This window comes from Eubalaena glacialis, chromosome 17, assembly GCF_028564815.1.
Source record: "Eubalaena glacialis isolate mEubGla1 chromosome 17, mEubGla1.1.hap2.+ XY, whole genome shotgun sequence".
In the NCBI taxonomy this organism is placed as follows: Eukaryota; Metazoa; Chordata; class Mammalia; order Artiodactyla; family Balaenidae; genus Eubalaena; species Eubalaena glacialis.
Genome location: NC_083732.1, coordinates 80402898 through 80419337, shown reverse-complemented (window position 1 = coordinate 80419337; position 16440 = coordinate 80402898). Strand labels below are relative to the sequence as shown.

General features: G+C 41.5%; 1 protein-coding gene across 3 annotated transcripts in view; it reads left to right on the top strand.

Annotated features, from left to right (window-relative positions):
- Positions 1 to 16079, top strand: part of DNAAF11 (dynein axonemal assembly factor 11) — a 77349-nt gene extending 61270 nt beyond the window's left edge. For all 3 annotated transcript variants that reach the window (XM_061171614.1, XM_061171613.1, XM_061171615.1), the window contains 2 exons: positions 9705 to 9790; positions 15736 to 16079. In XM_061171614.1, coding sequence (XP_061027597.1) covers positions 9705 to 9790; positions 15736 to 15913 — 264 coding nt within the window. In that variant the 3' untranslated portion in view covers positions 15914 to 16079. The remainder of the gene's footprint in view (positions 1 to 9704; positions 9791 to 15735) is intronic.
- The last annotated feature ends 361 nt before the right edge of the window (positions 16080 to 16440 follow it).

The following is a 16440-nucleotide window of genomic DNA, read 5'->3' as shown; positions in this document are numbered from 1 at the left end:
CAGCTCTACTGGAAGATTTATGACCAATTTCTGTCTTTGATATGATCAACAAAAAGTAGGACCATTTATTATTTGAATAATATAATTAAGATCATTTTAAAAGTTCATAATTTACAAAACCCTATGAAAAGTTCACTTTAATTTCCAAATGAAAAAATTATAGAAATTACATTTAATTACAAGTCAATAGAAATAAAATTGTGTATGAAATAGGGTAAACCAACAAATAAAATTGGAAAATTCAAAATACTGTCCTAAAATGCGATTAAACCACAAAAGAAATAAAAAATACATATCCCTTGGAAAGTTAAAAATGTAAACATTAGCAAACTATACAGGCTTTAGAATCAAAGACCCTTTACATGCAGCTGCCAACTGACAAACCAATTTGTAATTGGCCTGACTAATTTAAAGTGGTTAAGTGAACCCATGATTTCCTTCTGCAGATCTTTTTGCCTCACAGTCTTTCCTGTCTCAGAAAATGGCACCATCATCTCCCCAGCTGGCCAAGTCAAAGACTAGGAGGCATCCTTGACTTATCTCTGACCCTCACAACCTACATCTTGTTGGCACTACTGCCCAAATGTACCCTGAATCCAGTCACTTGTCACCATCTCCCTCTTCACTCCTGTCTAAGCCAGTGTCATCTCCCAGCCAGACCACCTCTGATGCCCTCTCCCTGTTTTCCCTGATTCTGTTCTTTCCACCCTTTGATTCTTTCTCCATGCAGAAGCCAAAGTGACATTTTAAAAACATAAATCAGTTCATTTTATTCTGCTTAAAGCCCACCAATGGCTTCCCATTGCACTTGGAGTGATAGTCACATTTCCTTGTTGTGGCCCTGAAGGCTCCGTATGAGCTAGCATCTGCCTGCATTTCTAGCATCTTCTTCTTCCACTTCCCTCTTCTCATTATGGCCCAGACTTGCCTTTTTTTTTCTTTCCTGGAACACAATAGCCTCACTTCCCACCACAGGACTTCTGTACTTGCTGTTTTTTTTCTTGCTAAGTGCACTCTGCCCCCTTTTTCTTTTCACACCTGTCTCCTTTGTATCACACAGGTGGTACAAAGTGCCTCCTTTAAACAGGCACTTTTCCTGATCATCAGTTCTAACGTGGCCAGCTACATTCCATCAGTCACCTTTCTCAGTTATATTACCTGGCTTATTGTTATTACAGTATTTATCACTGTAAGAAACGATCTGATTTGTTCAGTTTTGTATGGTTTGTCTTCCCCATCTAAGTGTAAGGTTCATGATCATAGAGACCTTGATTCATCCAGTGTCTGGAATAGTACCTGTCTTCTAGGTACCAAATAAATATTAGTTGAAGAATGAAACCCCAAAACTACTTATCACAGCTTGTGTTTTTTTGGATATTTTTCCCAGCCAATCACTTGCTTATTATTTTTAATTCAGTAAGAAGATGAAGTTTTTAGATTTAATTCTAATATGAATTATTTTATTTCTATTTGGATTGTTGCTTCCTATTTCATGTCCATGAAATCTTTAGCTTCATAGATATTCTCTTTTGTTTTATTCTAGGGGCTTTATCATTTTAGCTTTTTTACCTTTAGGTCTATGATCCATTTCAAGTTAATTTTTATATAAGATTGGGGGATATTGGTTAATTAGGAAAATATCAGGTTGTCATCTTATTTCATACCTTATACCAAAATAAATTTCATATGGATTAAAGAATTAAATATTATTTTTAAATATTTTAAAAAAGAAATAAAAGTATGCCGTATACCTGAAACGAATATGATATTATAAATCAACTATACTTCAATAAAAATAAATATATAAGTGGAGATAAAGGTAAATATTTACTTTTATTCTCTGCAGAGATTGGCTAACAATGGCAGAAATCACCAAGGAAAAGCAATAGTTTTGGTTACTTTAACCAAAGTTGTATATCAAAAACCACCATTCATAAACATTTATTGTTCATTTATATTTCATCCATTTATTCATTCATTGAACAAATAATTGTTGAGGGCCTGTCATATACCCAGCACAGAAACTCCTCCTGGGGTTTACATTTTAGTGGCAGGAAAACAGACAATAAACTAATAAACAAGACAATATACAGTTTTTCAAATGCTGACATGTCCCATTGCCAAGGAAAAACACCACAAAAGACCAAAGAAGATATAATTTCAATATTACATATAAATTCATGAAAGTGTTTCAGAAAAGTACCAAACCCCAATAGAAAAGAGGTAAATCACAGTTACAAAAGAAGCACAGGGCTTCCCTGGTGGCGCAGTGGTTGAGAATCTGCCTGCCAATGCAGGGGACACGGGTTCGAGCCCTGGTCTGGGAAGATCCCACATGCCGCGGAGCAACTAGGCCCGTGAGCCACAACTACTGAGCCTGCGCGTCTGGAGCCTGTGCGCCCCAACAAGAGAGGCCGCGATAGTGAGAGGCCCGCGCACCGCGATGAAGGGTGGCCCCCGCTTGCCACAACTAGAGAAAGCCCTCACACAGAAACGAAGACCCAACACAGCCATAAATAAATAAAAATAAATAAATTAAAAGAAACACAAAAAAGTCTATGGTATTAGAGTTCCCTCAGTCTCATGGCCTCCTTGTTTAAATAATTTAACAATACGTAGATAATGTGTTTACAGGACAAAATTCCAAAGTATTAAGTTTACAAGTAAAGCAAACATCCTTTCCATCCCTCTTCCCCAACTATTTGGTTCCCCTTTCCAGAACCGCTACCAGTTTTCTAGCAAAACAATCAATAAAATTCCATGCCTGTGAAGGTTCAACAGTACTCTCATAAAGTGCTAGAGGAAATAGAGGATGATTTAATCTTTTGGAAAATAAAATTGTCAACATATATCAAGCTGAAAAAGTACTTTATGACTTAATAATTCTAATTTTTTACTCTCTCCTAATAAACTGGATATATGATACCAATTTATGTATACAGGTAGACACCATAGTATAATTATGAGACGTCATAAACCATCTAAGTATCTAAAATCAGTCCATTAAATGACTGTGTGTACATTATACAATTATTATCTCTCATCTATAGATCAAAGTATATCATTTTAGTGATGATGGAGGATGTTTCATCAGTGCAGTGACCATGCTTTTCTGGATCACCATAGCATCATAGCTCCTGGTCCAGTTCTTGGGATGTTATAGGCATCCCATAAATGTGGGTTGTATACATGAATTGCATCCAGAAAGGCTAGAAGCCATGGGATCAGCTAAAACTGTTTTCAAAACTTGCCTGATCCTAAGAATCACCTGGAGAGAGTTTGTTCAAAACACTAGATTCCCAGGCCACTCTCTGCATAGTCTAATTAGGTGGTGTGGAAATGTGTATTTTAACAAGCACCCCGCAGTTTGAGAACATGGAGTAAATCAGTAAGTGTCTAATGGAAAATCAGGAAACACTTAAATATTGAAAATTATGTATACAGGAAATTTACGCAGGAATTTATAGGAGGAATTCAGGAAATGTACTGCACAGGTAGCAGAAGATCTGAGATGCCAAAGAAGGGAGAGTAAGACCACCTTGAAATTTGTAACATTACAGGCCACCACCACTCCCAGGACAGAGGGAAGAGGTGATGTTGGTAGAAACCACGCCCTAGGATCCCCTGGAAGAAGCCAGACCTGCAGCAGGCGCCTTGGGGGCAGCCACAGGGTAGACTCTGCCGCTGCTGGAGGAGTTGCTCACGTGAACAGAGATCATGGGAGAAGCGCCTGAAGTCTCTCTTTCTTGGTGCCCCTGCCTCCTCCCAGTGCCTCCCATTGGCCAAGGCCAGCTGGAAGCCAGATGACATGGGAAGCTGGATAAAGAACGAAGCCTGCAGGGTTCCATCTCCCTGTAACAAGCAGAGCAGGGCCAGAAATGGATAGGACGACAAACAGGCTCAGAACCTGTACTGTGAGTTTGGACACCGTGGCACACCCTCCTTAAACTACTGAAGAGGCCCGGACTGAAGAGGGGAAAAGCCAATTCATACATCTTGAATCTATTTAAGCAGAATCTGCCTTTAATTTTCATGTTAACATTCATGTTCCTCCATGCTGGGGCAGCTGTGGATAATGGATTTTGCTTCATGCAAATGTCCCCTTTGATGAGGATGTATAGGTACTCGGTGATCTTGAATGCAGAGTCCAAAACCTACCTCATGAGAGTCAGTGGGCAGCTAGAGAAATATGCATATATCTGGAGTCTGTAGGTGAATGAAAGCCCCAAAGAACAGCTAAATTAGCGAACAGTTTACAAGTGTTCTTACAATCAGTTTGCTGGCCATTACACACATTTAGACAGTTTCCTAACAGGATTGTATGTCATTAGTATTTTCAGAGTAGAGTTGGGGTTGGGGGGAACTTGACTATAATAGTTGAAAAAGAAATAAAATTATATTTTTAATCTAGTGAGGAAAGAGACATTTTCAAAAGCCGTCACTCCACTGGACTTAGTATTTTTGTTAACATCACGCACTTCGGCTAATGAAAATAGGAAGTGCGTTTAGAATGTTGCTCTTTCAGCTGAGATGAATACCTATGTCACGAAAAAAAATACTGCAAAAGTCCCCATCACCTCTTGTGCAGAGTCCAAACACCTTAAAGTCTCCCAAGATCTGACCTCTGCCTAGTTCTTCAGACTTATTTCTAGCTATTATCTGCCTAATATTCAGTGCTCGTTTATGTGGTCATTTACCTTCCAGTCTTTGTTTATGCTTTTTTCTCTCTCTGGAATGTTCTTAATTCCTTATACAATCTTCATCTCATAATCTCCATCTTCTGGCAAATTCCCACTTATTCTTTAAAATTCACATCAAATCTCACATCATTAGTGAGTCTTCTTTGATCACTGCTCCCCACGCTGCCCAGTCTGACTCCGTCCCTTGGGCTTCTGTAGAGTCTGTGCATATTTCTATCAATTGCACTTTCTTAGTGTATTTTAATTGCTTTTGTGTCTTTATTCCTCATGAGATGATCAGGGATAATTTTTAAATCTATCACTCCATATCTATTGCTCAGTCCTATGCTTGGTGCATAATAGATACTCAGTAAATATTTCTTTGAGAAGATTTAATGAAGGTAATTGTTGAAACTGTGATACAAAATGAAAATCCAAGAGAAAGAGAAATTTACTTCACATTCTCCTGAATACTATTATTTAAGAAGCCAGGGGAAATTCACAAGAGAAGGTTAAAAGGTCAATTGTTTACATTTTCTTTTGTAACAAATATCTTCCATTATATTCCATTTTCTTTGTCCATTCACTCTTGTAACTTCCCACTAGCAAGTCTTCATCTGAAATGGAGGGATTGTTTACATATTCTTATTTAACTTCATGTAAATAACTATTAAGCTAAACCGTGGAAAATCACTGTTTTCTAGGTCAAAAATAGTCAGGGGGCTTCCCTGCTGGTCCAGTGGTTAAGAATCCTCCTGCCAATGCAGGGGACACAGGTTCGAGCCCTGGTCCAGGAAGATCCCACATGCCGCGGAGCAACTAAGCCCGTGCGCCACAGCTACTGAGCCTGTGCTCTAGAGCCCGCGAGCCACAGCTACTGACCGAGCCACAACTACTGAGCCCGCGCACCTAGAGCCCGTGCTCCACAACAAGAGAAGCCACCACAATGAGAAGCCCGCGCACCGCGATGAAGAGCAGCCCCCGCTCTCCATAACTAGAGAAAGCACGTGCACAGCAACAAAGACCCAACGCAGCCAAAAATAAAAAAATAAATAATAAAAATAAGTTAATTATAAAAAAAAAATTTTTTTAAACCTATAAAAAATAGTCAGATGTTGGTAATTTCTATGGTTCAACCTAAATATAAGGATTAGGAGGTAGGTCTCTCTCCCTCACGTCTGTTTACTGTATTCTTACACAGCTCACGTAGGTAGTCTGGATTTCTTGGCATTAGTAACTTTTATGGTTGGTAAAGCAGCCACGTACATGTTAAGGTAAATGTAGATGGTCTCAGTGTAGGCTGCTACCCCAGGGAGGTAAAGGGACTCCATCCCACGGTGCTATTTAAACCAAGGCTGGAAAACCAGCTGTCATGAAAGCCTTTGAAGGGTCATTTGCTTTCTGAACTAAAGGGGACTCAATTCCTACCTCCATGTTCACTCCCAACTTTCAATGGCATGAATCTATGCATTAAAATAACCTAATATTATTAAAATGTTAATTTGTACCTTTGTGCCTATCCCGCAATTGAATTTTCAAGTAGTTGGTTACATTTCCCTCTATGGATTCAGGAAACCATTTGCTCCACTTTGTCTAATTTATTAAACATATTTTGGCCCTTACACCTTTTCCATTAGTCATCCCTAAACACACTTCGTACAAATGAATAGGAAGTTTGATGTTAACAAGCATCGTTTTCTGGAGGAAGAGTAGCACTAGGCTGCAGGTATAGAGGGAAACCACATGTTACTATTTCAGTACCTTGGAATTCTGAACTTTGATCCTCTACTTGGGAAAATTAGATCTCTTATCAGAAGAGTTTTTCCTGCTATTCGTATAAATATTGTTGTTAAGATGAATTTTGGTGTCAATATGAATGCTGGTGTTAATACTTTTCTTACTGCTGATTTCTTAATTCCCCTAACTTTTAAACTTAAAAGAACCTTTGAAACTAAATGAGCTGAAAATATCTTTTAAAAATAAGCAACACATTGAGATTCTGGTACATAGCAAATTCCTGGTGAAGAAAAGTTCCAAATTTGCGATTCTATTTGCATTTCCATAAACACAGAGAATCTTCGTCTGAGCTTATTATGGGACAAATAACAGTGTTAGAGATGGGGTGTTGTAAGACTCTAATTATGCATGTGCTCCCATTCTGATTAGCGCATTTATAGCATGAAGCAATACAAAACTTGTGCTTTTGGCTCAAAAGCTTTTTTTCTTAAAGTTGACATTTTCATGAATTTTAAGTAACACTGGTCTCATTTAATGTAATTAAAATATTAAAAAATAAAAGAGCTCTCAGATGCCACTGCTCCCCAGGAAGCAGACCCTGAGATGGAGATGTGCTTGCAGAACATTTGCTGGGGAGCAGCCTAGGGATCCACACCTGTGGGAGGGGAGGAAGCAGGACTGGGAAAGGGGAGAAGCTGAGCTGCGATGCTGGCCTGACAGAGGCCTCAGCCACTGCCTGCCCAAGCTCTGTGGCTCACGTGGTCCTTTAGATAAGTCGTCCTGAGTTGGGCTAAGGGAGCAGCCTACATCCCACATTGATCAGAGAGATTGAAACACAGGCTCCGGGTTCTCACGCTCAGTTCCAGGTCCCAGGCATGTCAAGGAAGGAGCAGAGAGTTCCAGAACTGAAAAGGCCGTGTGGTCAAGGACCTCGGATAAATTAGGGGTAACTGGTATGGAAGGATGACCTTCACTCCCGAAGAAGAGTTGGGCAGCCCACGCATAGGTTTGGGGCTCACCCTGGTCATGTTCCCATCTCTCTGGCTTGGTCAGTAGAAATTAAAATTACTTAAAAACGAAATAAAATGAAAACTTTAGTGTCTCGGTTACACTAACAGCATTGCTAGTGCTCTGGGGCCCCGTGTTGGACAGCCCGAAACGTTTCCATCATTGCAGAAAATTCTCCCGGACAGCACTGCTCCCCGACACCCTGCCGCCATGCCTCTCAGAGGGAGGTCCTGCTGACACCACTCACGCCCGAGACACCCCAGGAGGAAGGTGCCAGCTTTCATTACCCCAACGCCTACAACCGCTCTCTGCTCCCTCAACTGCAAGGCATCTCTGTTTAGTCTCCTCAACTCTGTCTTTCCTTGCCCTCATATTTGACATTAATGGGGCTTAATAAACCAGAACTGGCATCGATAGAAACTGAAAAGCATTTCCATTTCTTTATGGATAGGCCAGGAACATGGGGGAAATATTTGTATCCATCACACTAGTTCAATTAGGGAAAAGAAAAAAAAAAAACAACAGTTAAGTTTTCACTTTAAAATAGCGTAAACATTCCTACCCTGGCAACATGAACATCCAAAAATGTAACATCATGGGCCAGCAAGAAATGAATGGAAAACAGTAAAATTGGCATGAAATAGACTTTAAAACATAGCAAATACATCATTTTGGAATTAGCTGCCTCCAAAGCAAACCTCGTTTGATGATGATAAAAACATGCTTCACTGAGCAATCCTTTCCATGAGTCACCTCCTCTAATTATCCAGTGAACACTGCATTGGCAGCTTCCATGGCTCGCTCTTCCATGGTTTCCTTCTATGTGTTTTTGTTATGCAGAATATACCTTTTTAAAAATGTTTCTGAACAAACTCTTCCAGCCTTGAAACTTCCTGTGTTTGGTACATGCGGCATTTGTTGTTGTTGTTGTTTTCTCTTCTGGAGTCTCAGCAAAAGTCTGGCCATCACACAAACCATTGGTGATGCTTAAAGGTATTTTCCCTAGTCGGGTGTTCAATACATAATTGAAAGGGTGGTGTTTAAGCAGATCTTTCCTTGCTGCATTGCACATAGGCCCTCCCATGAGGTCTGTGGGAAGGGACTGAACTAAATCACACGTACACACACAGATTGAATTTTTATAAAATATGAGGGGAAAATATACAACTGCACTATGTAAAAAAACAGATGCTTGTACCACCACATAGGAGATGGATTGCCATCAAGGGCAATAAGAACACTCCCCAGATTTGATGCTATAGTCCCCCAGACAAGGATGCCTTGCTTCATTTGCTCAGTCACCGTCCATGTATTGAAGCATACGTGTGATAAACAATGGCTTTCTGGGGTTCTGACCAATGGCATCACTACTCTTGCGCTTTGAGGCCATTATGTAAACTAAGGGTTACCTGAACCCGAGCACAGTTGATCCGATAACCAAGGCAGCTACTAAGTGACTAAGGAACTGGGGGGGATACACTGGACAAAGGGATGATTCACATCACATTCTGGGCAGGGCGGAGCAGGATGGTGCAAGATTTCATCATGCTGCTCGGAACGGCCCACAGTTTTAAACATATGAATTGTTTATTTCTGGAATTTCCATTTGATATTTTCAGACTGTTGACCATGGGTAACTGAAACCGAGGAAAGAGAAGGCTTAAAGTGCTTCCTTTAATTGAAAAGGTGAAAGTTCCTGACTTAATAAGGAAAGAAAAAAAAAATCATATGCTGAGGTTACTAAGATCTGCAGTATGAACGAATCTTCTACCCGTGAAATTGTGAGGAAGGAAAAAGAAATTCATGCTGGTTTTGCTGCCGTACCTCAAATTGCAAAAATTATGGCCACAGTGAGTGATAGGTGCTTAGTTAAGATAGAAAAGGTATTAAATCTGAACAATTTTGTAACATGTATTACAGTATATTGCTATAATTGTTGTGTTTTATTACTAGTTATTGTTTTTAGTATTTTACTGTGCCTAATTTATAAATTAAACGTCATCACAGGTATGTATGTAAAGGAAAAAACATACTATATACAGGGTTTGGTACTATCTGTGGTTTCAGGCATGCACTGGGGGTCTTAGAACGCATCCCCATGGATACAGGGGGACTGTTGGAGCTTTCTCATGCCCCGTATAGGGGCTTAAAGTCAGACTCTTTCATGGAATATGTAGTGGAAATTAAAATGTTTTAGCATTTAAAAAATATATAGTGTATATTTTTGAAGGTGTATCAGAGAGAATGTATCACTAACTGTGTACTGTGTTTTTGTTTTAGGTGGGCGAAGTAATCACAGGTTGTCAAGGAACATCAAAGCCAGTGAAAAGCACGCCGGACAGCAGCAGGGAGCAGGCAAACAAAAGGTGCCGTCCCCTCAGCCCGTCTTAACTTTGTTTAGAGTTCTCTTCATTGTCATTTGGTGGCTAGAATGCACCTTCCAAATAGGTACAGTGACTGAAAGTTTAAAAAGGATTCATACCATGAACATTAATGTTTATTCCCCAAACTTAGACTCTTGATTTGTAGGGCCCAAAAATAGATCTGTGTATATTTAGGTTCCAACTTCCGGTGACAATAATAAAAGTGGCAATATCCACACCAACGACAGCTACATTTACCGGGCACTTGCTTTGTATCAGGCACCATTCCGTGCGCTTTACCCACAGTAACGCATTTAATCCTCACAATTTTTACCCTCAGTTTACAGACGAGGAAAATGAGGGAGGGAGGAGGTTGGAATGTCCGGAGGTCACGTAGCTGTGACCTGTTGGGACGACTCTGCTGAGCCCTGCTCATAACGCTGCTTACACCGCCTCCCTTTTATGACCCATGTGTCATGTCATAGATTCCAAAACTCTCAGGGCTGCAAGGACCAAGAGGCCCCGTGTGTGCCCTCTTGTCAATCATAGGTCACCTTCCAGCCTTGGCTTAAGCTTCCTTCTCAACAGGACCCTCACCCTCTCAAGAGAATATTCATGGCATTCTCAGTATTCCCCCGGTGTCTGAAAGCTTCTCTTTGATTCCTAACTGAAGGTTCTAGCTCTGCCGCCAGAGACGCCCCAGAACAAAGCCCACCTCCCACAAGCAGTGACAATCCTTAGGGTATTTCAGACAAAGCTCTCATTATTTCTCAATTCTTCCTTAGAATGAACATCCCAGCTCTTTCAACCTTCCTTCTCCTTGCCATGATTTCCAGACTCGTACCATCCAGATGGCAGAATCTATTTTGGACCAAGGCAAACTATCTTTGAGATACAAATGTATATGCTAGAATTATCACTATAAAAATACCTGAACAAGGACTATATTTATGTCTTGCATAATACAAGCAGTCAGGCGTTCGTATATATTCAAAGACAACTGTCAAATTTTGTAGAGATTTTCAAACACGGGGTTTGTTTAAACAACAGGTATGGAGTTGAATTCCTTCTGAAAAGCGGGCTGCTGTTTTTAACCTTGGAAAGCCACTCTCATGTTTCCCAGCTTAGTGATTTCCATTCCAGATACATGTGTAATTTACAGAGAATCAAGGGTATTAGGACTACTATGAATCTTCACAGTCATAATGAACCCCCAGCGGCATCAACACTTGTAAAGAGTTTGAATCTAATTGATGAGGAATCACAGGGATTGGAAACCAAGTCATTGCCAAAGTTTGGAGCTGGTTTTCAAGACTCCAGGAAAACCGTCATTACTGTGATTACACTTGATGATTAGACATGTCCTAGCACAATTCTTCATAATAGGACCTCCTGCAGTATTTTCACACGGCCTTTCTTTTTCATTTTCGTTACTGAGAAAGGATCACCTCGCGACCGTTCATAATCCATCGATGGGAAGGTTGTTTGTGATGCTCCTTAATCATTGACAAACTTCCTTACACACATTGTCTCAGCCTCTGGCTGGGCAACCCATTAACCAAACAGCCACCTATAAATGCTGCACATGGGAACGAGGTCAGGCAGGTTGTTGGCTTGGGGGAAAGGACTACAGAGGCAGCAGTACACTGGGGGCTGGGAGGTCGGAATAGGCCCCTCAACCCTCTCATAGCCTGAGTGGTCCTTTCCTCATGCTGTGGAGACAGAGTGAATAGAGGGAGAAGATAAAGGGGAGGAGAGTTATGTTCATTGGGACCAGGTGGGGTCATGTTTTGGGGGAAGGTCACTGACCCAGTGAACTCTTGTGGTCCTGTGACACTGTACGATGAAGGGAAACACACAGCTTCCTGAAAAATGGACTTACTGAGTGCTGAGTGCCTACCCTGTGCTCTATGATGCTATGTGTTATCTTTACTCTCCAAAATCACTGCAGTATAAATCCTCGTATCCTAATGTACTGAGGTTCAAAGAGATAGAGCAATTTGTCCAAGATGGCAAAGTTGTTAAGTGAGTGGTGGAACCAGGCAGGACTATAAAACGTAGCCCATTCTTGGGCTTGCCTTCTTACTCTCCTCATGGTGTCTTTTTAAAAAATTAGACTTTCTTCTTTAGAGCAGTCTCATTAGGTTCACAGCAAAATCAAGTGGAAGGCACAGAGAGTTCCCATATACTCCCTGCCCCAGCTCAGGCACAGCCTCCCTCATGATCCACATCCCCCATCAGAGTGGAACATTTGTTACACTGGTGAACCTGCATCCATGCATCATTAGCACCCAAATCCACAATGTGCATTAGGGCTCAGGCTGGGTGCTATGCATTCTATGGGTTTGGACAAATGTATAATGACATGTATCCACTGCTATAGCGTCGTACAGAGTAGTTTCACTGCCCCGAAAATCCCCTGTGCTCCACCTATTCATCCCGCTCTCCCCACTCGCAGCCCCTGGCAACTATTCGTCTTTTTACTGTCACCGTAATTTTGTCTTTTCCATAGTGTTATGTAATTGGAATTATACAGTACGTAGCCTTTTCAGATTGGCTTCTCTTCCTTAGTAATACGCATTTAAGGTTCCTCCATGTCTTTTCATGGCTTGCTATCTCATTTCTTTTTCATGCTGAATCATATTCCATTGTCCGGATGGACCACAGTTTAATGTATCCATTCACCTACTGAAGGCCATCTTAGCTGCTCCAGTTGTTTGGCAATTATGAATAATGCTGCTATAAACATCCTGTGCAGGTTTTTATGTGGACATAAAGTTTCAACTCCTTTGGGTAAATGCCGAGAAGCACAATTGCTGGATGATATGGTAAGAGTATGTTTAGTTATGGAAGAAGCTGCCGAACTGTCCTCTGGAGTGGTTGTACCATTTTCATCCCCACCAGTCCTGTATGAGGGTTCCTGTTGCTCCACATCCTCGCCAGCATTTGGTGCTGTCAGTGCTCCGGATTTGGACCATTCTAAATAGGTGTGCGGTGGTATCTCGTTGTTTTAACTCCCATTTCCCTAATGATATATGGCAAAGAATGATGGCTTGCTTTCTTCCCAAACCTGTATCTTTTCTTTTTCGCGCATGACTGCATAGGGAAAAAATCCAGTACAATGTTGAAAAGAGGGTGATAGCAGGCATCTTTGTCTTATTGCCAATTCCAGACCGAAAGTTTTCAGCGTTTTACTCTCAAGTCTGAAACATTTTATTTAAACGTAAGTGTAGTGGTTTTATCATTCATGCTTTCCTAGTCACTATCTGAAGTTTTTATGTCTCTATTTCTGTTCTTGTTGCTTCTGCTGATTCTTATGCAGAGTGCCCGTTTACTTGAGTGCTTGTTTACTTTTTCCTGTGATCTGCTGCCTTGTTGGGGGCTTCTCAGAGGTCCAGGAGGTGCTCTGCCAGGGAGCATTGATGTGTACTTTGGGGCAGACCCTAAAGACACTGCTAGTTTAGAACCACTTCAGTCTAAGTTCAAGATTGAGGGTTTGTTTTTTTTTTTAGCTGCTATAAACCCATGGAAGTGCCAGCCTGTGGTGACAACTCAGCCCTCTTCTGTCCCACTGGGGCACCTCCCCTCACAGCCCCCTGGGGAGGCGGGCAGAGCGGGTTTACCTCTCATTCACTCGTACAGGAGGGGGAAGCCCTTTGGGACTGCACCCTTACTGGGGAGAGGGCATCCTGTTAGACTGCCCACCTGGCATGCTCAGGACCTGGCCCTCTGTCCCCAGACTCTGTACATCCAGCAAGACCAAAGCCTGACTTTAGGGGCTCACCGAATGCCCTCAGGGCAAAGGTGGTCTCAGGACTCCATTCCCCTTTCTGGGTTCCTCTTTTCACTGAATTCTGACCTTGTGGATCCTAATTATCTTACCACATCTTTCAGTAAAGTTTTTAGTGGGCAGTGGGAGTCTTTGGTCCAAATAAGCTAGCCCAACCGATTATCATTTCTTTATGATGTTCTTTAATAGAAGGAGTCAATCGTTGATGTATTTTACGCCTACTGCCTACTGATTTTAGACATTTTCTTTTTTCTTGCTTTCTTCCATGGTAATAAATTTATTCATTCCGTCTTCCAGCCATTCTTACTAGGTGCCAGAGGTTCTGGTCTGACAGCCAGGTGGCGGGTAAAACCAGCAATGGGCACCTGTCACTTTAGGCCTGTGACATGGGGACAGGGAGTAGCCAGGGAGAAAAGCCCCTCTCCTCTTTATTTTGGGGATGAGTGTGGTCCTCAGGTGCCTCAGGCCCAGCGATTCATGAGTCACTGAAGCCCTGCATGCAAACTATTCCTCACAACATCTGAAGCAGGGGCTCTGCAGATAACTATATACATACTAGCTAAGCTCACAGTTTATTACCGAGATCCAGAAATTATGGCCCAAGAGATATGCCTACAATTGAGATGGGCTGCTTTTCCTCAAAGTCAAGGACAACATAATTATAATAGATGAATTTAGATATTTACTTAATTAAGCCATAGATATCATAGTCTTTTAATAAGAACAGACTAATTAAAAAGTACGCTATAGTTAATAGTGACTGTAATGCGAGTCTTTGAAAACTGTAACTTCTTACACTGTTTATAGTGTACAATCTGGGACTTCAGAAAGTGCCCTTTCATAGTCTTTGTATACTTTGTATTTTTCTTCAGCGGGTCCAGGAGTATTAGTCAAAATACTAAGGAATCAAAAAAGTCAAATCTTTCAAGGGCTGCGCAGATTACAGGAATGAGGGGGAGGGCTGTAAGAACAGCAGAGTTCACACTTTCCAAAGAAAATCGGACCTCCTTCCCCCGCCAGATTGTGTCTGCTGCACGAGTTTGGTCTGAGGACATGGGTTTGGAGCTCCTGGATTAGGCTGACTGTGATATTCCTTAGGTCAGAGATAATTTCTTATTTAATTTAGTTAATCCACAGTAATAACTTTTTTTTCATTTATTCAACAACTATTTATTCAGTAAAGCTATATGCCAAAGATACAAGATGAAAAAGACAACACCTTTGCTTCAAAGATGTCAGTCTTATAGGGAGAACAGGTCGGTAATGAGACAATTACATGACGATATGATAACTTTTCTATTGAGCACAACACTGCACTCCTGGATGTTACCAGGAACCTTGTCTGTTTGCACAGACCATGCTATTTCTGGTGTCTAGCACACCAACTAGAATACAGTAGGTGCTTAAGGTATATCTGTTGAATAACTGAATGAATGAATGGTGCGGTGATTCCAAAATAATTTCTAAATCATCAATATCCCTGGGGGAACTTTATATAAATACAGATTACTGGGTCCAACTCCAGGCCTATGGAATGGAAATTGCCAGAAAAGCAGCCCTGTGACTGTATCATCTAGAGTTTTCTCTATGACGGTGATAAGGGGACTCAGTGGCCAGCAGAGCTGCTTCCTGGGTCCGTTTCACTCCAGCTATGGCTGGAAGGACGGAGTGCCGGCGGAGGAATGGGTTCCTGTGGGAGGGGAAACTGTGGGCTAAGCTTGGTGTGCACCTGAACTTGTAGTGCGGGCTGGGTGGTCTGAAGCAGCAGGGTGCAGGAGCCTGATTAGCTCCATTCAGGAGTGAGACCTGCCTGGTGTGATTCTATTATTGATCTTGGCTCTGGGGCCTGGCCTGCTGTATCATTTCAATTATCAAAAAAATCTTAGGTAAGCAGAGTCTCCCAGCCGCCCTCTCCTCCACCTGCCTGCACGTCAGCACGGCCCTGCGGCGCTCTTTAGCACTTTATTTCTCCAAGGGTCGACTCTTGCTTCTACTAGGCTCTAAGCTACTTGAAACCAGGGATGGGGTCCTATTTTTGCCTCCATGCTCCAGGGATAGTACTTGCCGATATTTGCTGAACAAATGAATGAATGAGTTGAATCTACTTGAAATTTACTTAAAAATGATATCTCAATTTCCTTTGCCCTTTTTGTTGTAGAAGCCAGCAAATGGAGAGACTAGAAGTAGATCCCAGCAAGCGTGCCTTCCCTGATGTGGCTAACATAGTTCAAGAGAAAAAACACACGCCCAGAAGAGTTCAAGCTGAACCCAAAATTATACCAAGCGAGGAAGATCCAGACTTTGAAGATAATCCCGAAGTGCCTCCGTTGATTTGAAAACTTCAGGCTGCACTGACTGTGACCCGCCAGACCCAGATTTGCTCCGTGCAGAGAGTGCGTGCGTGTATGTTATTTCTGGGGTAAACACAGTTATTTTCAACATTACTCCTCCAATGTTTTAGGTCCTACTTTGTACATTAATATTCTCAAACCAGTTTACAATTAAAATGTGTACCTTCAAAATGCTATAACATCATTTGTCTATAGTAAAGTATTGGCTAGGGAAAATGTTCAGTAAATCATGGAACTATTATAGAAACACGCTGATTATAAATCCCAGAATTGCCTGCTTGTGCAGATAGATGAAGTCGTGGATCAAAGCACTGATGATTAAACCTGTGCTTCGGCAAACAGGTCAAGCTCAGAAGTTAAAATCGTTATTTCAGATCAAATTGGAATGCTTTCAGATGATTTTAAGCAGTGTTTCCGTTTTCTTCTCATGACATGTCTGCTTTCTCCGATGGCGAGGTATAATGGCAAGAAGATGAGGTTGGAAGTTAGACACCTTGAAGTCAGATTCCCTT